General features: G+C 41.1%; 1 protein-coding gene across 1 annotated transcript in view; it reads right to left on the bottom strand.

Annotated features, from left to right (window-relative positions):
• LOC111570442 (xylosyltransferase 1) overlaps positions 1 to 25,946 on the bottom strand; it is an 83,983-nt gene that overhangs the window by 16,935 nt on the left and 41,102 nt on the right. Inside the window, exons 2-8 of the mRNA XM_023273210.3 lie at positions 24,305 to 24,896; positions 18,214 to 18,386; positions 17,810 to 18,012; positions 12,148 to 12,228; positions 8,904 to 9,120; positions 8,296 to 8,472; positions 3,852 to 4,117 (exon numbers count right to left, since the gene is read on the bottom strand). Coding sequence (XP_023128978.2) covers positions 3,852 to 4,117; positions 8,296 to 8,472; positions 8,904 to 9,120; positions 12,148 to 12,228; positions 17,810 to 18,012; positions 18,214 to 18,386; positions 24,305 to 24,896 — 1,709 coding nt within the window. The remainder of the gene's footprint in view (positions 1 to 3,851; positions 4,118 to 8,295; positions 8,473 to 8,903; positions 9,121 to 12,147; positions 12,229 to 17,809; positions 18,013 to 18,213; positions 18,387 to 24,304; positions 24,897 to 25,946) is intronic.

Raw genomic sequence — 25,946 nt, 5'->3', positions numbered from 1 at the left:
TCATCCTGCTTTCTGTCCCTCGGCTCTCGTTCCCCCCCTGCCCCATCTTTCCCAAAAGAGACGTGGCTGCCAGGCGGAGAGGCAGTGAGAAGGGGGTCGGGGCGTAGCCTGCACAGAAGCTCCATTCAGCCTTTTTTACTCCACAGTCTCACCAATTGAGTCACAGCGGGCTGCTAAAAGAGCCAAATCGCTCTCTGTGTCCTTTTCCTCTCTCCTGTTCCAGCCTCACACCGAGGTTGATCCGTCCATCTGTTGGTTGCACATCTGAATTCTACATGCATGCAGAATAAGTGGCCACACACTGACTTGAGACACCACACAGGGAATTGAATAAGACATATTTCCAAGTGAGAACATTGCTGTGTCTTGCTTAAGTCAAAAAAAAAAAAAAAAAACTTGATTGGTTTTAATTACTTGTCAAGTAAAATTCCAGATCAGTAAAACATAAATAAGACAGCTCCAGGCAGGCCTCGCATAGTCCCACCACACACATTGTATATTTAATTACAACGCTAATAAACCACAGTGTGGCTGAATTGCAAAATCACAAGGCAATTTAGGTTTATTTCTCAGTTTTTTTTTTTGTCCAGCCTGATCTAAGTAATGCCTCACTGCAATTGTATGACTCGTGACTCACATTATTCATGGGCTAGTTTCTTTTTTTTTTCCTCATATGCTTCATAAAATCGTATCATACTTATGTAGCAACATCTTAAAGGTTAACATTGATACTTTTCTGTCTACATACTACACTGAAAAGATGATGATGAGATGCAATGTATTATTCATTGCTTCCACCCAGTAATGCTGCTGAGATCAATTAATGACTGAACAAGCATAGACGAGGCAGGACTTAGTATGACTGTGAGTTAAATGATGACATCTTATTACGCCTTGGAAAATGTTGAACACAGTGTTAGACTACAAAGTCATATTCCTATATATGTATCACAATATAACATGTATTCGTTTAGCCCCAGTTTGTTTCCCTAATGTATTATCACATATAATCAAAATAATCTTTATAATTTTCTACATTGCAGTTACATTTCCTTTTTCAGATGGAAATAACACAACCAAAAATCTGAGCATATTTACAATAATACAACAATTTGTAAAGAAATTTTAACATTTATCAAAATCACATATTTTACAAACTAAGCAAGAAGATACGTCATTGTTAGCTACCAACTTTGGACTAAGAAAAAGATGCCACTTTGGGAATTGGCTGAAAGTCTTTGTTATTGTGCAGCAGGCAGAATATTTTTAATCCACGTGGCCAGAAAAGTCTTTGACGATTCTGGGAATATCTTCAGACCAGCGGTCAGGGTTGCTCAACAACATACTGGGTTTTTCGAAGATTGCCAGGAACTTATCTTTTGGAAAAGCCAGGCACTTTGCAGTGAGCCTCCAGTGCAATATAAATACATGAGAGGCACAAGCTGGGACTAACGTTGGGTAAGCTGGCAGGTTTATTTTTCTCTTTTCTTCTTGTCATTCACTCTGGGAATATACCAGTAAGTGTATATTAGAGGTTACCCCCCCACAACAAAAAAGCAAACATAACATTCTAGCAAGGTGTATCAGCAGATGTGGGCACATATAACCTTGATTGTCAGTCATTTAACTCTGAATCATCTATTTTTTCTGTGTTCACCTTTTGCAAGCTGAATTTGAATGAAATTCAAATTACGGACAAAGCCGACGTACAAACACTATGAAAACAAATTTTAATTGACTTTCAGTTTGCATATGAGGACTTCAAACTTGATCTGAACTTTACCCAAAAGGCTTAACGGGGCTCTTAAATGTTAACACAGCATTTAATCTGTGCACATTTGCTTAATATATGTTTGCACAAATACACCAGCTGGATCCCTTGACTGACTCAGTGAGGCTCATATGCACTAAAAAAACCAAAGTGCTGAGGTTACACTTCAGTTTGTGCATATATGGTAAGAAAACGCAGTAAAAACACATGTACACGCGTGCACCAACAACATTGCTCTTGAGCTGTTTACAAAGAGACTAACACACATACAAAACCTACGCTACACACATATAGATGTTTACTGCAGTTCTCTTTTTTTCTTGATCTATAACCTCCTCCCTGCTCAGCCATTTAAAGCTGTTACATCTTGGTTGTTTGAGACCCTTTTTTTCTCTCCCATATAAGCAAATACACATACGCACACACACACAGGCAGTGTTTAAATAGAAACAGCTGCAGCTGATAGACGGTTTTGAGGTCTGACAGATGGAAACCATGAAACTAGGCTTTCTTTCACTGCTTGACTTTACCTGCAAGATTTCACAGAACACCCACAATGCAGCAGGCTGTGCACCGGACGCCTCCCAGCTAACGAGGAGCAAAAACTGTCTCAGTTCACACGCAGTGCGCACCAGCCGAGCTGACCGCTTCCGTGTTGCCTCTTAGATTTACTCTATAACAGCAGGTGATCCTGCTCTCAAAGGCTCCACTAGTCAGTTTCCCTGATGATTTCTGAAACTTTACCCAGCAGAACAGTGTGGAACGGTAGCTGGGATGAAGGGAAACAAAAACCACGGCAGATCAGAAAACAGTTTGTCTCTATATATTGCTGAAACAACTGCTTTCCTTCATGCTGTTTTCTATTTATTTCCTTTTATTCTGACTCATGGGGAAAAAGTCAGTTCAATGTTTGTTGCTGTCATAAAGCTGTACATAAGAATGCTACCTAAGTCTATATTGGCTATAGGTTTATATTGTCTGTGCATGTTTTTTGCAGCTTTCTGTCACACGTAAGCAAATTAGCAATTTACACCTCTGCTCTCTCGTTTGAATCAGCATATTTAATTTGTCACTGTTAGTCACTTTGTATGTAGGACTCATCATGGTGCAAATAAACCACAGGAAATTTAAATTGCTCCCACACCAGATGCTGCTCAAACCATATGTTATTGAAATCCTTTCTGAAATACATGAAGCTTAAATGTTCTATTTGCCTACTAAATATGAAAGGATGGTGTGTTTTTTTCTTTTTCCTTTCAACCACATACACTACCATTCAAAAGTCTGGGGTCACTTAGAAATGTCCTTATTTTTGAAAGAAAATCATTTTCTTAAAATGAAGACAACATTCAATTAATCAGAAATACAGTCTAGACATTATTAATGTGGTAAATGACTATTCTAGCTGGAAACAGCTGATTTTTAATGCAATATCTCCATAGGGGTACAGAGGAACATTTCCAGCAACCATCACTCCTGTGTTCTAATGCTACATTGTGTTAGCTAATGGTGTTGAAAGGCTCATTGATGATTAGAAAACCCTTGTGCAGTTATGTTAGCACATGGATAAAAGTGTGAGTTTTCATGGAAAACATGAAATTGTCTGGGCGACCCCAAACCTTGGAATGGCAGTGCACATTAAAAGCACCCTTGAATCCATGCATCTCCACTAATAATACACCAGCCTGAAGGTCAGATTTTAATGCTATGGCTTATATGCATTCAGTATGTCGGGGATAATTGAGTGTAATATTGTGTTACAAAATGAATAGCAAAACCCAGTGTTCCCAGTTGCTGATTGGAAGTATTCATTGTTTTCATATTTCCATGACCTGTGATCTATGTGACACAATGCATCAATAAAGAAAGAAAAGACTTTTATGTACAGTATGTTGTTGCTCTTATGGGTGTGGTGGTCCTTTGAGAGTGACAACAAACTGAAGTGCACCTGTGGATGTAGGTGCAGGTGTATGATAATAATGATGATGGAACAAACGTGAATGGACTGTTTGCATGTACAAATGTGGGTGGGGATGGGACGTCAACCTTGGCGTGCATGCAAGCGTTCACAAAAACCAACCTGCAGCTGTGATCCTTTGGGTTGCCCTGCAGCGAGGCGGCAGCTCTGGCCAGGCCCAGGCGCGAGAAGGAGTGGTAGTACGTGAGCTGCGTGTCCGACAGGCTGGCCACGCCATCTGGCTCGTCGTACACATTCTCCCAGTACGAGTTTAGTGCCAGTGTTCCCTGGGGAAAAGGTCCAAAGAGGTAGGCATCCAGCTGGTTCACTATCTCCTGGTTCACGCTGGCTTCAAACTTCCTGGCAAAGAAGGTGGGCCGCACTGTTTGCTGCAGAGGCAGAGGGAGTGGAAGGAGGAAGGGAGGGCGGGGAACAGCAAGGCAGGGACGGATGAGATAAAGAGAAGAAAAAGGAGATTAAGCAATGGTGGTGTGCCAGCATGTCAGGGGAACAAATGCGATGTGTGAGATGTGCGTCAAAGTGACGTGTGGGCAAAAGAAGGGAAAGAATATGCAGATAGCAGGTAGAGGTGGTTGTAGGTAGCAGATAAAAACAGAGAAATCTTTAATGATTCAAAGTTACTCTCTACTCAGTCTCTTCAGTTTTATTCTTCTTCAGCACAAATGGCGTCCTATCAGTGGTTTCCAACCTTTGGGTCAAGACCCTACAAGGGTTTCCAAGATAAACTGGAAGGATTGAGGGGTTGTTTCAAAGATAACCCCACCAATTAATCATTGCAGTTCAGCTGAGTGAAGCTGAACCAGAAATCTCATTTACACAATTCAATGTATCCTTCTTCATCCAATCTGCTGCCTCTATTACCTGCAGTGCAATTGTATGTGGGTATTTCAAATAGTTCTCGCCCTCACTTTAAATTTTTTATTGCTTTTTAGAGCTTTGTCCTTTTTAAAATATCTTATTGTCATTGCACAGCCTTGAGAGTAGTCACTTTGCATTTCACCTCACATAGTGTATGAATAAGCAAGTGACAAATAAAAACTCTCGAATCTTGAATCTTGAAAAAGAAAACATTACAGATTGTTCTTGCTTTGTTTTTCAACATAGTGTAATTTCAATGCATTTGGTCTACTGATGTTCAGGCATTGGCGCTATATAAATAAAACTGAATTGAATTGAATGTTCAAGCAGTGATTTGGTACGTTCTGTTCTTTCTAACCTGACAACAATTTCTGAAGCAACAAAAGATTTTATGCAACTGTTTTACACATAAAGGATAAACACACTGTGAAACTGTGAAATGTAATAACAGTTTAGTTTCTTTACAGAAAAGAGAAAAGTAGAGAAACTTTCCTGGTATATAAAGTTATGCTTTGTTTTACTCTAATATTCGAATTTTTCTTTATTTGGTAAATTTCTAGATACATTTGCTTCAGGACTAAAAAAAAAAAAAAGAAAAAACAAGGAAAAAAAACTAGCAGATATGAGCTAAAACCTTATGACCTCTGCTGTCTAATATGCTGTTGGTCATGCTTGTACTACCAAAACAACTCTGACTCACTGAGGCCAAGAGTCTACAAGACCTCTGAAGGAACCCCGTGGTAACAGACAACTTTAGCAGAAGATCCTTTAAGTGCTGTAACTTGTGAGGTGGAGCCGCCGCTGATCGGACACGCTCCAGCACATCTCCAAAACACTCCAAAGAGAGGGGTCTGAAAAAGGTTAATCACATCACGATGCAGTCGCTATTGATGAAAGGATTTTGGGTGCATCACTGGAGTTGCGAGTCATCAGTGTCAGACAGCTTCATTACAGGAACTATTGTCAATATTAGCAGCCAGGAGTGTTTGACTAAAAAAGCTATGAAGGAGGCACAATCCTATATCTCATGAATATGTATATTGAAGCAGTAGCACTCTGATTTCACATGCATGGCCCTTTTAGTATTTATTTTTCTTGACAGTTCTTTCCATTCGTCGCTTGTTTGGCCTCCCCCATACATGTCTTTTTCACCCTCTTTGTCCACGCCACCCTGCTGCTTGTGTGGTTGATGGTGCATCATGAAATCTGCCGCCTCCAGAGCTTGGCTTACACACAAAGAAGTCTTTTCAGCCCCAGACACCAAACTATTTATCAATACACAACCGGCACCAAACACATACCTGCTAAAAAAAAAAAAAAAAAAAACACCTAATCAAGTTGTGGCACAGTTCAGAGAGTTCAGCTTTTTCACAGGCCGTAGGAGCAACCCTGGGACCAGATGATGCATTTACTCCTCTTATCGGCTGGAGATATCAAATGAAATGCAAAAGGGGGGAATTTTACTGTTTATATTTTCACAAATCTTGTGTTCTGACATGCCCTCTGTGCAGTCATCTGGATGCACTGACCTGTCACAGCCTGTCATTCCAACAGACTTCCCAAATGCACTTCATTCTGAAACACACTAAACAACACTGCGCTAAGACAAAAGGCCGATCACACACTCTTCCAGAATAACCTCTCCTTTGGTAGGTGCACTTCAAAATCACTAAGTGAGAAACTTAACAGTTGTACCTCGAATTATAATTCTCATCTGCAAAGCAAATTGAAGTCTACTTTCTTGTCTGTACCATCCCCTCTGCTGAGGTTCAAAGAGATCGCTCAATGGGATATTAAGTCCTATTAATACTGGGAAATGGCTGGCTTCTGCAAAGGCTGCTTTGTTCCCAGGGTTGGACTTCACTGATACCAGGGTGCCAACCAGACCCAGCAGCAGTGCCAAGGAAGCCAGGGTAATGTGTTGGCACTGAGCTGCCAGAGACTGAGGCAAGACAGACGGCAGACGGATTTGGCAAAAGGAGAACTGAGGTCAGTGTGACGGCTGGTATGTGGACAGCCGGAGAGATGAAGTGACTCACCGTACCTGAAGGATACGACTTAAGGATATTTAACCGAAGCAGAATGTTTGTAGTCACTTTCCGCTTTTACTTTTTAAGGAGCACATTAAAAGTCAAACTGCAACTTTCTCTGGGGTCCTGGATTCACTGCCAATCAATCACTTCTACTTTGAAAAGGCAGCTGACCCTCCTCTCCCTCACATCCCCAAGGCAAAGAGGATCTAATTGGGACCATTATTTCTTTATTTTTCCTTTCAGGGTCATACTAATCGAGACATAATTTTGCACATATTGACTGTGAAAGCTGTGGGAATACACTGGATGCTGACGTTGAGAGGACAGACCTTGAGGGCAGAGAATTTAGAGAATGACTGCTGCTGATTTCCCATGATGCACTGAGATGCACATGCTGCAAACATCTACTGAATGTGGTGCTTTGGTTGCATGTTAATTTTTGCATGCTAAAAGGATAACCCGATGCCTCTGATTGACCACTGAATGGTTTATTTATGAAGTATTTATTGAGATGTTATATCCTTGACTTTTTGAAGAGTTTTGGTCTCAGCTTTAGGAGGATATTACATTTTTATGCATTAAATGCACAAAAATTACAACAAAAATAGCTTGAAACTGACATCTGCTGCATGACTTTTTGTTCATTTTTTCCTTATATGGTTTTCTTTATTAAGCAGCAGCAAAATTTAACCAGCTGGACTTTCTCTTTCTTTTTGAAAGCAACATGTCGGTAAAGTCAGTGATATTAATAGCTACTACAAATATTTTCCAAAAGTCTCACAAGTAAAATCAGCTTAAAAATATACAGAAATAAATGTGATTTTTTGCTCAAAAATACTCCTTAACTTCAACTTTACTTTAAAGCTAAATGAGTAGGTTGAAAACAGAATATTATTTAATATTGATTGCATCATACAGGAATGTAGACTGTGACAAAATAAAGGAAAAATCAACAGAAAGAGTCTTGGCAAAGATTTAGGCCACCATATACTGTCAGTCACTGTTTTTATTAAAACAGTAGCTAGTTGAGCAGTCTTTGTGACTGAAGCTCCTGCCATCTGTGCCCTAACAATGAAACATTTTCAAAGTTAGATCTTTTCCTGTTGCCATCTTGATACAAAAATAAAATCCTGACCTAATGAGTGTTTTCATACATGCGCATATAGAGCACGATGGGATGTGAATTGTTTAGTTGTACAATGTAGTGTAACTGTGAGGTAACATCTGCATTTGTTGTGTTTCTTTATGTGTGTCTTCATTTTTCCTTTAACTTGTCTCCAGTCTCTCTATAGATATGGCTCATTTTTTTCCCATTATTGTAGACATTGTTCAAATTGTAGTTTTAAAATGCAAGTAAATTTGGTTAGTTGGAAGATTTGTCTGCAGCTTTTTATCAAGGTGTTTTAGGAAGAGATTCATCCTGTACTATATTTGTATCAGGAAATTTGCCCAGGCATTATGCAACCCAACTGTTCCATTCCAATATTTTCATTCATTGTCATTATTTCTATTTAGTAATCGCTTGAGAAAACACACACAAAAATATGGACCAGCCCAGTAAATATGAAAAACATTCATTTTGCCACTGAGAATCCCTACGTTAATAATAGCAGAAAGCTGCCAGCAAATGTTGCTATGTCAGTGTCGTCTGTTACCTGGAATCGATGGAAGTCTGCAGGCTTGAAGTCATTAGGAGAGCATCCACACCAGTCCACAATGTGCTTGTACTGGCATTTACAGCCCAGTTTGCGGTTCCAGTTGGTGATGCGCAGATTGTTATCCACCATGCTCTCACAGTGGGCGCTGTTCTCCAGCACAGTGTGAAAGAATGACTGGGAAATGAGAAACAGAAATTGGATAGGGAGAGGGAGGGAGAGAGAGGCAAAAGATAGAGAGATGAAATTAGAAAATTGCAATTTTATTTTTTACACCATTCAATTCACGAGAGGAAATAGAGTAGCAGCAGAGAAAGGAGATTCACGGGAGCTCATGATAAACATTCAATTTCCCAACAGAGATCATTCAATTCTCATCCAGTCCTTGTATAGGGTTGGAAAGTCAGCCTTTACATCTTCCCTTCACTTTAGGATTTTATGTTCGCCTTTGAGCTCTTTTTCCCCCTGCAGATCTAACACAGCAATGAGAAGAGAACAGTGTGTACAGTTTCTATAAATGATGCAGTGTAAGTACAAAGCAGTGCTCACCTGTCAGTCAAAGATTAAGCAACACTTGAACCTGTGAAAGCGGTTTCTGTATGAGTTACCTCGGCAGGCAGCAGAGTGTAGGCGTAGAAGCGCTTCATGTTGGTGACCAGATCGTCCTTGGAGTTGATTACATATTCCACAAACATGCGGTTGAGGAGGAACCAGTCGGACCCGCCATCCACAGAGATGCCTTCTGGTATTTTACGGTCTCCCAGCCTCCACATGTGGGTGTCGCACTCAAAGAACAGGCGATCCAGGCCTTGTTTACGGATAAACCTGACAAAAAGGCACAAAGGGGGGATTATTAGACTGAATATTGAATACATTCAACCCTCATCCCACCAACCCCAGAGGGAAACTCTTTGTCAAATCTCACAGGTGCTTTATTTATTGTATCATTGCAATTATTCATGACTTTGTCACTCATTTTCTTACAAATGACTTTATATAATTAGTGCTTCTCACAAATACAAATGTATTGAGGTCCCTGGGGACTCCAGTCTAAAACATTCAAATTATGCAGTTTTAACAGAATAAACTATTTAATGAGTTCATGTTTGCTACTAATTTAGAGAATAATACACTACCAGGGGGGTTGAGACACTGTCAGTCATTTTCAAGGTGACAAACACAGATTCTCTTATGTGATGCTACTCTAAATACTGCCCTTCCCCAAAAAAAAATCAAGTTTAAATACAGAAAAATAAAACATGCTACAACTATCAAATTAACATTTATGTTCTATTATATAAGATAGGTCTGTGTAACGTGCATATGACTAACATGCAGTCAGAGCATGATGAGGACATGATGTGAGTGAAGAAGCACAAACCATATTCATTTCTGAGGCTACAGAGGGTTAGAAGGAGGGGTTTTGATTTGAGGTGGTTTGTTCTGTTTCTCAGAGCATTAAGATGTGCTTTACTGTAATATAATAGTTTTGCAGGATATCAGTGTTTGTCTCTTAGGCAACAAGTTCAAACAGATTAAGACTGGTCATATTTATCACTGCAGAAATTTTGAGAAATGCAACTATAATGCAAATGATGTTTAGTAAAATGACAGATAATTATATGATACCAGAATTGAAACGTGGCAGAAAAAGCTTTTAAGTGTTAATGTCCTTGGGATGAAAGCTGCAATCTGTATTAAAGAAAAGTATCTGTTTCATTTTATATACCAAATTAACAGTGACTTTCCTAAATGATTTTTTTCCCTCCAGATGACATTAATTAAAAATTATTTCAAGGACAAATACAGGATACAAATACAGGACCGCAGTCAGTAGTTGTATTCGTCAGATAAGGGTTAGACATACAAATTAGTTAAAGCTAATTATGGTTGTGAATTCATCTCTGCTGCTTAAAACACCAAAATCCAGGAAAAGGTATTAAAAAACTAACATTTACATAAAAACAAGCCCTGAAACTTTCTGCTTTTATACTTTCTATACCACTCTACTACTTATATTTTCATTTTACAGATTATGAAAATGAACTGAAACTTTCCTAATAGTCATCTTTATTTTTTTTTTCAAATTACCTTAATTGCATATAAAATTACATTTTAAGAAGAAATTAGGTGGTACTTAGCTGTGATGGTTGTTTCTTATGGGAGTTTATTCTGGTAGTCCTCAGTGACCCCAATCAGAATATCATGTATATTAAACATGTTGATTGAAAAACGGTTAAATATATAAATCAAAGTTTGTTATTGTTGTCAATTCATCTCTATTTCTAAAGATACAAAATTTCAGGGGAAAGCCTTTAAAATAACAATTACATAAACGACAAGCCCCAGAATTTTGTGTTCCACTCTAGTACTATATTTTTGTTTAATACAATATTCAAATTAACTGTAACTTTCTTCAAACAGACATCATTTTTCAGATGACCTTAACTACATAACTAATTTTGTTTTAAGAAGAATTTAGTTCATTTTGATGCGCGATTCTTAGGTTAGTTTATACTGGGAGTCCTCAGGAACCCCAGTCTGTATTTCTTGTATATTAAACATGCTAGTAGGATGAGGGTTAAATATAAAAAATACAACTTACTATTCCTGTGAATTTGTCTGTTTCCAAAAATACTAAAATCCAGGTGAAAGCCTTCCCTAAAAAAATACAATTTACATAAAAACAAGCTCTGTAGCTTGTCGTTGTGCATAATCAGCAGCTCATTTGTATTTTCTCCCAGTTTTTCACTCCTTGTAAACAGAAAATTTCTTAGCTGTGTGTGTCACAAGTGGATCTTGTTTACTGTAAGCTGCAGTGAACACTGTCCTCTTGCAGGAGAAAACAAACACAACTTTTAGCTGCTTGTCATGAAGTCTAAGCGAAATTAGTTTGACAGTGTGGATTTCTTTACAAATTAAATTATTTTAACGAAATCAAACAAAGAAATATACATGCTCAGATAAATGAAGCAACAACTTCAGTGCCACAACATTTTACTTTTCTTTGCATTATTGCAGAATTTGTCCCCTATGCTTGACCCGAAGTGACTGGATCAATGTGTTGCTTGCACTTGTCGCGACACACTTAACAGCTACAGAGTGGCACCCTGCATACATAACGGCTGGTGTTACTCCTGTGTACGTATCGAGTGTTAGACGGAGGGAGTCAAATTTAGGTCATCCAGGTCAGACTGTTCCCTCTGTTCTCTCAAACACCGTTGACGCACTGAACTTGTTCCTCACACAGTCATATTTAAATCAGACATTTTACAGATCTACTCATTCATTTTACCAGTGTTTCAATTTGTCTTCCAAACATATGCACATACTGGTGGATTACCAAGATCATTATTGTTGTTAATAAGGGCTTAAATCAGGGAGCTAAGCAGCCACACTGTCATCAAAACAGCACTGAATAAAACACTGCGACTGCAAACACAAAAAAAAGGTACTGCTGACTCACGGTGACTCATGCGTCCATGCTGGACTTCTTTTTTTTTCTTCATGTGCTTTGGGGTATTTTTTTTGCCCACAGTGCTTGGTGATGACTGGTTTGCCACCAGGGTGTGATGGGGCAGAAAGCATGAGGGCGGCAGGGTTGTGTCGGCAGAGACGGCCGCTCTGGCAGCGACCTCGCCAGCTCACCCCACCAAGAAGGTTAATTAATGAAGCCACAGATGGGAGCTAATTGCATTATGATTCAGTGATCATGCTGTGCTGGCAGGAGAGCGCAGTGTGTGCGCATAGGTGCTGTGTGTGTGTGTGTGGGGGTGTGTGTGTGTGTGTGAAGGCGTAAGACAGGCAAACACAGAGCGAAGGAAAGAGTGGCTTCAATAACATTCATCTTACCTAGCATTGTCCCTGCCGTGGGACTTAATGAAGTTCATGTCTCTGTATTTGGACAGGAAGGCCACCAGCTGGTTATTGGTCCTGAAATGGAATGAAAATGACTTACTTTTGACTGGGAAACATCTGGTGAGACCTGGTTAGAAGCGGAACATTGATTTTGCAGCACAAAGTATAGTTTGGGAGGAAAATTATGTAAATGGCTTCATCTTATACCAGCTGCTATGACGCACAAAAAACACTTCTAACACTGTGTCCCTCACTCAAATGTGCAGCTCTCTTGCTATATGCCAAATGCACTCATATGTGATTTGGAGTGACGGGAAAACTTTGCCAATCATATAAGCAAGGACTTGACAGGTGGTAAAGATGCATGTTCGCCCTCAAAAACGACATAATTATTCCTCCTTGTATTCTGCTTCCTGATCAAACAGACCAGGTGAAACAGGTAGAAGTGGAGGCCTACATTTCTCTTCATGTAATTGAAATTCAGTTTCACACAGTAACACATCACATTACAGATGCACTTTCATTTCAAAGGCCTGCAAAATGTACTTTCTCTATTTTTCTGTCAGTGATGGGATCCTTCAAGGACACATTAAAGAGATTTTTGTATTTGTGTTTTCGTTGGAGCTGTTACGACTGGTTTCAAGTGAGTGCTAAAAGGTGAAGAATGCGCTACCACTGCTCAGGCCGCAGGAATAAACTCATTAAAAACAATCACTACAGACATTTATCACTTTGGATAGTTGCCCTTTTCAGACATGGGATATGTAACCTTGCTGGCCTTAACAACTCTGTCATTCAGGTCCCTTTTATGTTACTGTTCCTTACAGCTTTATTTAGACAAACCCACCACAGTGACATAGACAGCCACGATTTGCATGCAGTATTTACCATATATACGAAACTGGACAATAAGTAAGTTCCAGTAGATTACACAATGTATAATAATGTAAAAATAAACTGAAGATAAAACCTTAATCTGCTGTGTACTAAATGGTTTGCTTCAGTGCTTAAACTGAGCCTCTGTGAGTGACAGCTCACCTGTCTGAAATAAGGGAAAAACACGTTGAGACGTGCCATTTGATCCTGATCTATCATGTTTCCAAGGCAGGGCTCCTTTATAATTATAATAAATTAATGAAGTTAAGGCTGTTGTTTCATGTGCACACAGCTCTCTCCTATTGGAGACACTGATATGGATCCCACTGCTGTCTGATGCTATTTAATAAACTCAGAGGAAAGACTCCTGCAAACAGCTGGAAGCAACAAACTAAACCTCAGCTCCTGTTAACATTTTCTCTCATTAATCTGACCTGTCGACTCTGTCTTCTTCATTTTATTTTTATGGGCATTTCTATTAGTAACATATACACAATTACAGAGCAAAATGTAAGTAAAAGGTGTGTGATGATTTTGGCTGCAGCCTCTTTTCCTCATTTGCTTTCTGTGACGTTTTTGGACCAGTATTGGTGCAGAAATAAAGAAAAGCATTCAACGTGTTTTCACACTTGTGTCATGTTGAAAGTGAAAATGTTAATAGGCTCGACCTAGTTACATTGGTGTTGCAACTTTTATGGAAACATGACCATGAATTCGGCACGTTCAGATGCTGTCAGATTAACGATCTGAAACAAGCTTAAAACTCTGATTGCATTTATTCATGAATATTCAGAAATCCCCTCCAGACACGTTTAATGCTAAAATTACATAATTTGTATCCTATACTGCTACCAAGTGCAGTTAACTTGTTAAACAACACTCTCTACGATGTGCGAATATGCAAACATTATTGAATTAAAAAGGCAGCCACAAAACACCAAACGTCTGGAAATGCATTCTCAGTGTATTTACACTGCAGGTTCCAAGTTTCCACATCACAATTGTGTAAGTTGAATACTGGATCACGGCCGGTTTCCAAAGATTTAAGGTGAGCAGAGAGAAACTTTCCAGCCTTCCAGTGTCAAATCCTCCTCATGCATCATTCTGCACAGTGAAGCTCAAACACTCAAGTCAAGTAACAATAACAAAAACATTATTGAGCAGAGGCCAACTTTTTTGCAACACGGAATTACTTGAGATCGGAAAAACAAAATGCCCAGCAGCTTTAAGTCACATACCAATCAATTAAAGACCTCGGCTTCTTTCAGTATCAGTCCCTCTGTTCCGTCAAGCTGTTCAAGCTATTTAGGATTTTACAAAAGATTCTGCTATCCATGATTTTGATGAATGACTCCATGCTGCTCGAACATTGTAGAGCAGTCTTCTCCTTCATACACAGGCCAGACAGGCTAAAAGCTTTGCTCTGCAGGCTATGCCCCAGTCAATGGTTCTAACATTTCATCTGCGGTGAGGCCTTTCATGATGACTTGGCTTGCCTTTCTAAAAGAGCAGCGAGGCTCAAGAATCAGTGGGGGGAGGGACAAGCGCATATTAATGTCATTTTCTCTTGAAGGAGCAATTTCACAGCCTGGGGGGCTTATCTTAGGAGGTCCTGAGCCATAAAGCCTGATGATGTGCTGTAGAGACAGATGCAGTCCTCTGTGTCTCCACTTCCCACACACTAACGCACGCATACAAGTATCTACTAGTATGCACACTGACAATACGATGTACAGAGACACACAAATGCTCGTTGGCACACAGACACACACACGCACACACACACACACACACACACACACACACACACACACACACACACACACACACACACACACACACACACACACACACACACACACACACTCACTGAGCGAGGGGGAATTCATGTCAAGCTCCAGATTTGCCACCTGAGTGGTCACCCCGTCCACTGGGTCTAGTTTGCTTACTGTCAGGCCTGTGGCTGCTCTGTCTCACAGCGGTATTCACACACACACACACACACACACACACACACACACACACGGCTGCGACTTTAAACCCCACCTAACACCTAAAAAATGTGCACCTTTTCACTATCAGAGTCAATTAAACTTGCGGATTATGCCATGTTTTTGCTTCCAAAGTCTGTTTTATACCAGAGATTTTCAGTATGCCGCTGCAGGATTGAATGGCTGAATGCCGAACCTGACAGACTATGAAACCACGCTGCAGCCGCGCTCAGACTGATGAGACATGGATCATACATTCGTCATCTCTGTCCTGGAAAAGCCGACAAAAAAGTTCTGTAACTCCAGCGAATTAAAAGTCCCATTAGAGTTTCTGAACAAGATCTTGAAGTTGTAATAGGTTACAATGGCTTCCGTTTTTTCAAAGCATGAAATGACACCCTTCACTTAAGGAACAAAGCTAAAATATGAGATGCAACACTTTTTTTTGTTCCAGACACAAGATGACAAAGTGAAAGAGATTAGAAGATATGATGCCTGCAGCCAGTCAACGCCTCACAAAGCTCCGACTTCTTAAAAGCTGCTGTAAAGTCTATGAAAAGGGCTTTGAAGGGAGAAAAGGAGGTAAAAAGCAAGGAGACTGTGTAGATAAAAGCGGGGAAAGAGGGCTGTACTCTCTGACAAAGCAAGCGTGTAACTCATCCTCTGGCCTCTTTGGACACACACACACACACCCACACACAGACACACACACACACACACACACATGGTATATCTCCCCCTGGACACACAGCCCCTCTGCTGGTGTGAGGGGCTCTGGAATTGGCTTTGAGAGCCATCCATGCGGCAGGACAGACATTATCAGGGAATTAGAGGGGAAATAATGCTTGTCTCCAGTCCCACTGATAACAACAGCAATAGTCAGGGCAGCACAGGGCAACGGAGCCCCCCGCATTCCTGCCTGCAACTACGCAGCTCAGTCACAAAGGAAACACCATTCTGTGACCAAAATTACTGCATCTTAAGGAAATACTAGTGCAGGTTAGACAGCTTTAGTTGGGGGCATTTAATAGGATCAATGTAAGTAATTGGTTATGGCTTGTAATTAACTGACAAAGGAACTGGAAGAGAAACTCAAGTGGTTGTAGGGCTTTTGCAGTCTGGCAAAAGTGAGGCATCTGCTTATTTCAACATGTTTTTTTTCTGTGCTACTAAGTCCAAAATGATAATGTAATGCTGATGTGTTTACTTCTGAGGAAGAAAGTCTCTTTTTGCCGGATCCTCTTCCGAAAGAGATAAGAACAGATTGTCAGCTAAAAAAAACCTAAAAAAAACAGCTGAATGGGTTTCAGTTTGTTACTTGAGGACAGTCGAGGAGCAGGATGCTGCTCCCACAAAGGGCTTGAACCAAGATCTGCCACTTAAAAGGACCATATTTGCAAGTTCAACTTCTATATGCATGCATGGCTCAGGCTTGGTCAAATCTAAGCTGTGGTTACAAATGCACTTGCTAAGCAAAGATACAAGGGTGCAATTTCCATATTTCCATATTGCATGGATCCAAAAACACGCAGTTCCCTCTCGTTTCCCTTCCCTAACTGCTTGTTCTTGCTCCTTCGCCTCTCCCTGTCATTTCTGCCTCTCGGTTCCCTCTTTCGCTCCATCAATCGTTTCGTTTCCCAACAGATGGGGCTTAAAACCTCCACTGTCAGCCCTTTTTTCAACAGCATCACCCTCATGCAAATGAGGAGGCAAAAGACAGGAAGAAAACAGTGTCTCGGCGCGCACACTCACAAATACCTTTAATCATGCACTGACAGACACACAGACAGCCTAACAGGCATACAGATTGATAAATATGCACAACTGTACGCAGACAGGTGCAGAGGAACAGTGAACTATCCAGATTTAAACTCATGCACACGCTGGTGCAGAACCAGAGAGACACATGCGAAGGCAAACAGACACAGACAGCACGTCAGCAGCATTCATCGATATGGTGAAAACAACTAACACAACAAGACTGAAACCGCCCATGAACAAAATCCACATTTGCTCCAGCTTCTTGGCTCCAGCTGTAGAGACATCCGATGCAGCTTCTTTTCACCCAGTGGCCATTACAGCTTGTCTAAATTCAACTGGTGGACATCTGGCTGTGCAGGAGAGATAACTCTCTCCTTAATAGGAGGATTTTAATTGGCTGCTGCAGAGCTACATCAAAAACCCAGCAGACCCTCAACTCCCAGAAGAACCATAAACTCACATGAAGAAAAAACTACAAGTCACAATAGGCTATTTGCATGACTTCACGTCTAGTTCACGTAGACTTTGTAGCTTTTAATTACTTTTTACAGCCTCTTAATGAGGATGTTTTCGAGTGGAGAGATGACTTTCGGACCATACAGTACACAACAGGCCTGCAGAGTCAATAGGTATTGACCCTGGGCAATTAAATTGCAATCAGTTCACCATGTAATCCATTCAATGGAGTGCAAGCAAAGAACCAGGCACTTGGGAGAGACGGTGTGACTGAATAGTGTTGGAGAAAGCAGAGGTTCTACTTCATTGATCTGTTTGGTTTGGAGTGAGTCTGTATTTAAAGCTCACGGTTAACCACAGGAGCTCAGACTTAGTGTGTATCGAATTTCTTCCATATTGGCTGAGAGTGGGCTGCTATTGTCGTGACTTCCTTCTTAAGGTGAAAATCATGTGCAGTGCTCAGGTTTGTGACCAGGATGCTTGTTCCTAAACCTTACATCATTTTCTACAAAATCACATGACTCTCTTTCCTGTAGGCCCCCTCACATTCCTTTGCAGAACTGCTGTGTTACCTGATGGGGTAGTCGGCAGCACTGAGGTTGATGAAGAAATCCCAGCTCCAGTCCCTCATGGCCAGCAGGTCGGCCATGCTGCGGAGATACATGGTGAGCAAACTGGCTCCACCCCAGATGGTGGCCATTCGCCAGGGAGTCACCCTCACATTGGTGTACTGGGAAGCCAAGGCTTGCACCTGCCTGTGCAGGTAGTTAGAGCGCTGAAACAAAGACATTAATCACAGACTGATTAATATTGTCTGATACCAAGAGATTACATTTTGCCAGCTCAAGTAATTGAAAAATAAAGAAAATGTAATTACTTTGACCAAACATTCATTAAAAACGATTGAGTTTAAAAGAGCCCAGCTGGCCTCCCATTAAAGAAAGTGCAAAGTGTTTGTAGGCTTTCTGTGGTTCACCTGATCAACGTGTATGTAGTAGTAGTGGGAGGTGTGGTAGATGGCTTTGAAGAGGCGATGAAACTGGCGAGACGCTCGACCGTGGACCACCAGGACAAACGCTATCCTCACTGGTTTTGATGGAAAGCTCTCAGCAGAGTCTTCATCCCACTGGATGTTCACATTGGCTTTGCCTGTGCAGGTACAAAAACAGCAACATCTATTAGTATGTAACCATAAACATGAAAATAAATCTGCTTGTCACTGCATTTAATTCACACAATATTGCCTGAATCCTTAATCAGTAATACATTCAGAGGTTGCTTACATATTTGATTACTAATTCTGTTGTTTAATGGGAGCTATGAGAGGTTGCACAAACCGTGCCATTAGCCACTATATGATGGGGAGCACCTGTAAGTATCTTCGAGGGACAAAGACAGCAAATGCAAAAGTATAATGATTACAGTTAATAATGATAATTAAATGTTATTCTTTTATTAAACAATAAACACAAATAGCTAAACAACGAGGTTGCTTAGCAACACAGTGAGTAGCAATTTTGAGTGGCGATTAGCATATTCATAATAATTAACTGCTATGTTGCAAACAAATATTCACTGGATGTTTTAGATTGTGTCTAAGTGTGACACAGTCTGAACTGAGGAAATCTGTGTTATATAGCCTGGAATTAGGAAACTCTTCAAGGTGTACAGTGACACTCCATTATGGCCATTATGATTTGAAAAACACAAACAGGAGGTGGGTGTATAACAAGGGTGACTTCTTTTCCCCGAATCATGCACAGCAACAAGAAAGCCGTGGCACATCTGAGGTAGTGATAAATAAGTGAATAAATGAAAACAGAAATGTCAGATAGCTACTTCAGCCCTCTCAAAAAAAACAGCACCACAAAGTCATGAGTCACTCATCCATTTGTTGCGTGATTGAATTGGAACTGTGACAATTTCAACCACACAGCACCCACTGTAACGACTATCCTCCCTCAGACAGGAATCCTATAAGCGATTCCGCTGGGGCTTTCAGGGTGGAGCACTGTTTGACAATGTGCCATCATTCCTCTCAGGCAAAACTCCCAAAAGAAGCCCTGGATTTATTTATTTATTTTTTTTTTTTGCACAAATGACAACAATAAGCATGGAGGCAAACAAAACCCCGGTCGCGACCCGCCAGGCCACTGTCCAATGAAACAATTCCAGCAATCTCTGGAGGGCCATAGCGAGTCTCACACAGCTCCATTGTGTGGTTTTGTACCACCCTTAACCGCCGTGAAACACTTCAAACTTTAAAAAAAAAAAAAACTTCCTCGAAGCAGTTCTGCACTGTCAAGTCCCCGAACATTATCACAGACACTGTTTGCTTTTAAATCTTCAGTTATTACAGCAACTGTTCAGCTTATGAGACATGTTTGTTCATAGAACATGCCTTAAGGAGATTAATGACTATAATTTGGGACTTCAGTTCCCAAGAGCCTGTCTGTGCTGTGGAAGCAGAGGAAGCTGAGGGAATACTGAAGAGGGGGCTGTTTATTCCCCTGAGGTGACGTTTTCTCCAAAAAAAAAAAAAAAAAAAAGCCCCTCCCGGCTCCTTGCAACGTCTGAGCCTGAGGTCCTGTAATTACTTAAAATTTAAAGGCGTCTCCTCTTTACAAACTAGGCTAAGAGGGCCTGGTCTCAACCATTCATTCAGATTTAAGGGCAGGTGTCCAACATGGCTTTGTTTAAAGGTTGACCACAGGGGTGAGGCCAATGACACGCTCCCTTGGCTCCAATTGGCCGTGGCTCCTGTCATTCACTCACACTTAGTTCTTGCTGCCTTTTCTCTCTTTTTCTCTGCATGTGACAGCTCAGGGGGAAAACTGCTGTGGGCTATATCAGATTGAACAGTAATTGGTGGCCAGCTAAGAAGGTTCACTGGTTTGCTTTGCACACGGTTAATTGGCCAGTCGCTTCACAAAGCACTTTGAGAGTATGTGCTATGCTAGCTAGCTGAACTAATGAGCACTGCCGTGTGTGTGTGTGTGTGTGTGTTTAAATTTTATTGTCAGTTTTGTTCAAAAATGTGTGTTTGTCTGCAGAGGAGCTTCATATGTGAGTATTCTCTGAAGAGACTCTGCACCTGAAGAGACCGCTGGGCTCGTCGCAAAGAAAAGACAGAAGGCCTCCTCTTGAACTCATCACTCTTCATCATGCTTCGCTCCGCCATCAATCTTTTAAACTGCCTTTCCCTCATCTGCTATCACCCCGCTCTCTTCCTCCATCATCTTGTGTAACTTCAGGCTCTTACCCACCCTCCGTCTTTACTGCTCATATGAGAGGTTAGGACAAGAGCTGAGCTACATCCCAAAGGGCTTGTACCAAATTGCATTTGAAAATGTCTCAAAGATGGTGTCTGCTGCTGCTGGAGACCATCCACAAAGTCAGGTTTGCAGATATAAACCACAGAGATGGATCTGATTTAAACCAATACAACAACAAACTTTATGTCCTTTATCTTTGATTCTGTTGATTTTGCACTTGTAAGGCAGTGCTAACACAACACTGAGATAACATCGCCTTTAAAGTTGATATGATGTCAGTATACAGTTACATGTGCAGCAGCAACAGAGAACCAACAGCTTTGGTTTGGAGCTGGCTAACATGTCTGCTGCTCAACCCACTAAGATACAACCAATCAATTACTTGGCTAATGAAGGTTGAATGATCATCGGCTCAGATAATCAGCATTTTTCCAGTTATAGGTATTGTTATTTTTTTCAGATCAGTTGCCTATAATTCCTTTTTTTATATGTTGTACATGTAGTTGTTGGTCTCAGGAGACGGTATGCAGAGCCTTTTAGCTATCAGGCTCCTCTCCTGTGGAACCAGCTTCCAGTTTGAATTTGGGAAACAGTCAGATTAGGCTTAAAACTTTCCTTTTTGGTAAACCTTATAGTTAGGGCTGGCTCCAGTGACCTTGAAGTTTAACTTAGTTATGCTGCTGTGGGCCCAGGCTGCTGGGAGACTTCCCATGATGCACTAACCACATCTCCTCCACTCTGCTCGCTTTCACTCCTCATACATTTATATATCCCTATTGCAGGTCGCTAACTTTTGCCTTATCTCTCATGTAATTTGTGTGTTGTCCTCACTGCAGGTATCTGTGGCTCTGGAGCTACACATTTCCAATTTACAGTTACTGGCATCACATCAGCTTCCCAAATGTTTCTTGTTCTTATTGTTGCTTGTTTATTTTCTCTCCTATTTATCCTCACCCTATGTTATGAGATTTCTTCATATTAAAGGGGAGTTTTTTTCGTCCCACTGTTGCCAAGAACTTGCTCAAAGTGAATCAATGGTTTTACTGGAGTTCTCTCCACTATGTAGAATTGTAATGTTTTCAATTTACTATGTGAAGTGGCTGAAGAGGACTAATGTTGCCAATTGGTGCTATAGAATTAAAACTGGATTGAAGTCAACTGATTGCAGCCCAATCTGACTGGTATAGTAACACATCACAAGTTATAGCCTTAAAGAATATATTTTAACTGAATTTTGTGTTGGAATTTTTATTGCAAGCTCTATATTCAATGATATATATATATATATATATATATATATATATATATATATATATATATATATATATATATATCATCATATTTTATCTGATCTTATCACTTCCTACTGTTGGGCTCAGGTTCACATATACAAGATGTATTCTTTTTTGTCTTGCACATTATCAGCTAACATGCTAAATGTGCCACAAAGTTCACCAGTAGTTGCTAAATCTGTCTTAAGTTTTATTTCATTCAAAATATACCTTTGAGTATGATTTATACCCATATTTTTTTACAGTACAAGGCTGTGACTCTAGATTGTTATGTCATAGCTGCTAGTTAATTCTAAGAACAGTTAACATATGGACAGCAAAAAAAAAAAAAAAGCGAAGACATTCTCTCTGAATTGAGCGACGCTAATACAGAGCTAACACAATTACTAATTTAGTCAAGGCCTCAAGGACAGAATAGCCTACCGATCAAACCAAATTGGACAATTTTCTGCTAACAAGGTTACGACTTGAAATGGGGCGGAGAACAGAGGAGGGAGGAGAGAATGAAAACACACAGGCCAGGCAGCAGGCAGGTAGATGGAGAGAAAGAAAAGTGATTTAATTTAGCTGTCATTGTTACAGCCCAGCCATCAGAGGAAAGCCCTTTTCAATTTCTTTGTCTCTTTTGATCAGACTGTCAGTTTGAGTGGGACGCCGAGTTGCTGTGTGAGATGACAGGAGCTTAGGAGCAGACAAACGATGCTCCTGCTCTTGGGAAAGAGGGAATGTACAAAAGTTGCTAAGTCACCGTGCCTCCTTGAATTATAATACGATGAGCGAGGGCCGGGAAGGTACCTGACGAGAACAGGCAGGATTTATAATAGCTTTCTCCTCCTCCCCTGCTGTCCATACTGCTTTCAGTCCACTCCCATGTGTGTGCGTATGGGATAGTCACTTAAATATGGCTGCTGATGCATGCTGCTCACTGATGGCTGTAGCCGCAACAGATTTTGTTTACAGAATCTACAACCAGACTGCAGATGTCCATAAATTCTTAGGGAAAAAAAAAGAAAGCTAAACTCTGTGTGCGTGTGTTTGTGTGTCTGAAAAAAGGAAGGAAGAACCTGTGTTCTGTGGCCAGCTTGAAAAAAACAAATGAAAATTGGAAACCAATTTGGAAGGAATACAAGCAGCATTCCAATTTTCTCCAACAATTCACTTCACCAATTACACATCAGCAAAAAAGACATTTCTCGCCTTTGATGGCAAATTGCAATTACAAGAACAGGAAATATTTTACCATGTACTGTAGCCTGACTGTCAGACCAGACTCTTTGTACTGAGCTTGGCGGCATTATTTTCTATTTTTTCTCCTGTAAGAGGAGCTTGTACAGCTGAGAGTAGGAGGACATAATGCGAAAAAAGTTAAATGTCAAAGTACATGAAGAAAAAGCACTGACAGCTTGTCAGCATTATTTTTCTTTTGCGTTGTATACTTTAATGAGTCTGCTAGAAAAATGAGCTCCAGTGAATTTCTGATTTCTGATGTCTTGATTTTAAATTTAAAGAACTAAAAGGTAGTTCTTATTCCACATCTAATTCCACTGCTGTCACATAAATGTTGAATTTGAATGTATTTTACAGCACTATGAATTCCAGTGTGCTGCTCTGTATCCGCTGAGCTGAATTATAATTTTTTTATTGAACAGAGTGTCCAGCACAACCAAAATAATCAAACTACGAGGTGCTGAATACTCTAAAAAACTATTTTTTTAATCAGCTTATTACTGAGAGCAAAAGACCCGTATATAAAATGACAAACTTATCTGCCACAGTTTGGATTTTATCACATCAGAAAGAATTTTTCATTTCTGTTTTTGTCTTTACTTTTCCCTGGTTTGAAGTTGGCTGGACTGAGTTGTGGGAAGGTGCTGCGACATAATTTGAAGTTTAGCGACATTTCACCATTGTAGGGTTGTTTGCCCTTTATACAGACCTCATGAAGCAGACTAGTTAACTTTTTGAGTGTCACATGCTCATTACATTTTTCACTTTAATCAGGATTGCTGCTTATTTAGTCATCAAAATGTAACGTTGTATGAGATTTGGAAAACTAAATTTTCAGGGGCTTTACACGGTCGTTAAACATAACTAGTCAGTGCAGATTCTAAGTCATGTCAGGTCACAGAAATCCTACAAGTGACAGTAAAAAGCAACCAGACTTCTCTTTTTGGTTCTTGAAGGTGTTTCATTTCTCATCCAAGAGGATTCCTGAGTTCTACATCTCCAAAACTTTAGATCTCTTGGATGAGACTAGAAACATTTTCAAGAACCAAAAAGTCAAGTCTAGCTGAAGCTCTTAGAGTTGCACAGAACATTTTTGTTTCACATAACACACTCATTTAGAACTGAGCAATCTAAAAATCAAATGTTCCCACACTGGGAAGCTTGACAGATATTGATTCTTTCACTGGCACTACTTTTGTGACCGCGTCCACTCTACAGCCATTTATATTAACTTTAATCACTTCAGTCACTTAAATTACAGTGATGGACTTACCCTCGAGGGGGCAGTAGCGAGTGACCTTCTCAGGCATTAACTGCCCCTCCTTATGTCTGCAGTACACCTCAGCGATCTGTTGCCGACACTCCTTGCTCTTGGCTCTCGACAGAGCTGAAATGGCTTCCTTCCCGCTGATCTCGCACTTGGGTGGCTGGTCGTAGGTCACCTCCAGCGTTGCTGCCGTCGCCTGCCTCCTGTGCGGGTGCTGATGTCTGTGCTGTGACTGCGCCTGCTGGGCTTGTGAGGAACGGTAGTGCTGCCGCGGTCCCTCTGCGGTGCCGTGACCGCCCGGGTAGGAGGTGTCGTTGTTGCCCACTGCCAGCGGCTGGTGGCCTACAGGCAGAATCTCGTTTGAGCTGCGGCCCAGACCGGGGGAGCTGTCGCGCCATGCCTGCTGCTGGGCGTGGGCCTTCTCCTGCAGGTGATCCCGCTGCTGCTTACTGCTGGTGGCTCCTACAGACTGCCGGTGCGGCTGCGAGCGTGCACCGAAGTTACTATTGTCTATATTCTCAAAGTCTTTGGGCACAGAGTTCTCATTGTTGCTGTCGACTCTACTTTTCTCCTTCGGCCGGTGGGAGTAATACCCATCCTGGATAAAATAGAGGGAGAAAGACAAGGGAAGCATTGGGGAAACAGTAGGGTGTGAGGGAAGAGGAAGAGGACAGGGGGTGGGTGGGGGGCAAACAAGAAAAACAAGATCAGAATTGAGCGAGCGTGGTGCATATCAAGTGTCGGATTAACAATCAATGTGGCATGTATGAGCGGGCAGCGCTGCATTGAACCGTGAGGCATGAAATGAAGTAGCAAGGTATTGAGTGCGAGGACTACAAGGTGCAACCTAACTGGAGGTGAAGCAGGGCTGAGGGCTCTGCCGCGCCGTGCCATCATCAGATTAGCCCCGGTTTCAATTAAATTCTCCCTCAAATGGGCCCAGCACTCCGTAAAAGATTACCAAGGAAGGATAAAGAGGCCAGAATATGACTGAGTTTATGTGGGTGTTTGTGTTTACTCATGTATGTGCATGGATGTGTACAATTCCCTTTTTCACTGGAGCTACATAAGGATGTGAAGGAATTGTAGTGGTGGACTAGAAAGGCTGAACTTGTCAGTGCTGTGTGTCTGCATGTATGAGATTGTGTGTGTGTGTGTGTGTGTGTGTGTAAATGCTTGACTGTACAATTTCTCTATCTTTCTGGTAGAATAGGCTGAAAGCAAAGGAGCATCACAGGGCTGAACAGAAAGAGGGAGAAGTGTAATGAGTGATAATGGGGAGTGCGAGGCGAAGGAGCGCTGACAAGGTCCACGAGTTCTGCTCACAGGAAGAGCTGGCTTGTTTCAGTGAAATGTGTCGTGATGCATCAAACGAAAAACTAAGAGAGCTGCCACACCACTGTTGCACACCTTGCTAGACAGAAGAGAGGAGGCAGAGGAGGGAAACCGAACGGGGAATGACAAACAGCAGCTGGGGAAAGATAAAGCTCATGAAGACAGGGATGTGTTTCTCCATTTACGAGACACAGAAAAGAAGGAAGAAAAAAGGCAATGGAAGCAGGAGAGGTGGGAGACGCAAGAGAAGCAAGTGAGATGCTGTTGTTCACCAGCAGCAGCTCGGCATGGAAATGTCTTTCCACCCCTAAAG

Source organism: Amphiprion ocellaris, chromosome 4 (genome assembly GCF_022539595.1).
Source record: "Amphiprion ocellaris isolate individual 3 ecotype Okinawa chromosome 4, ASM2253959v1, whole genome shotgun sequence".
In the NCBI taxonomy this organism is placed as follows: domain Eukaryota; kingdom Metazoa; phylum Chordata; class Actinopteri; family Pomacentridae; genus Amphiprion; species Amphiprion ocellaris.
The sequence above is the reverse complement of the archived record's forward strand: the minus strand, read 5'-3'. Positions and strand labels throughout refer to the sequence as shown.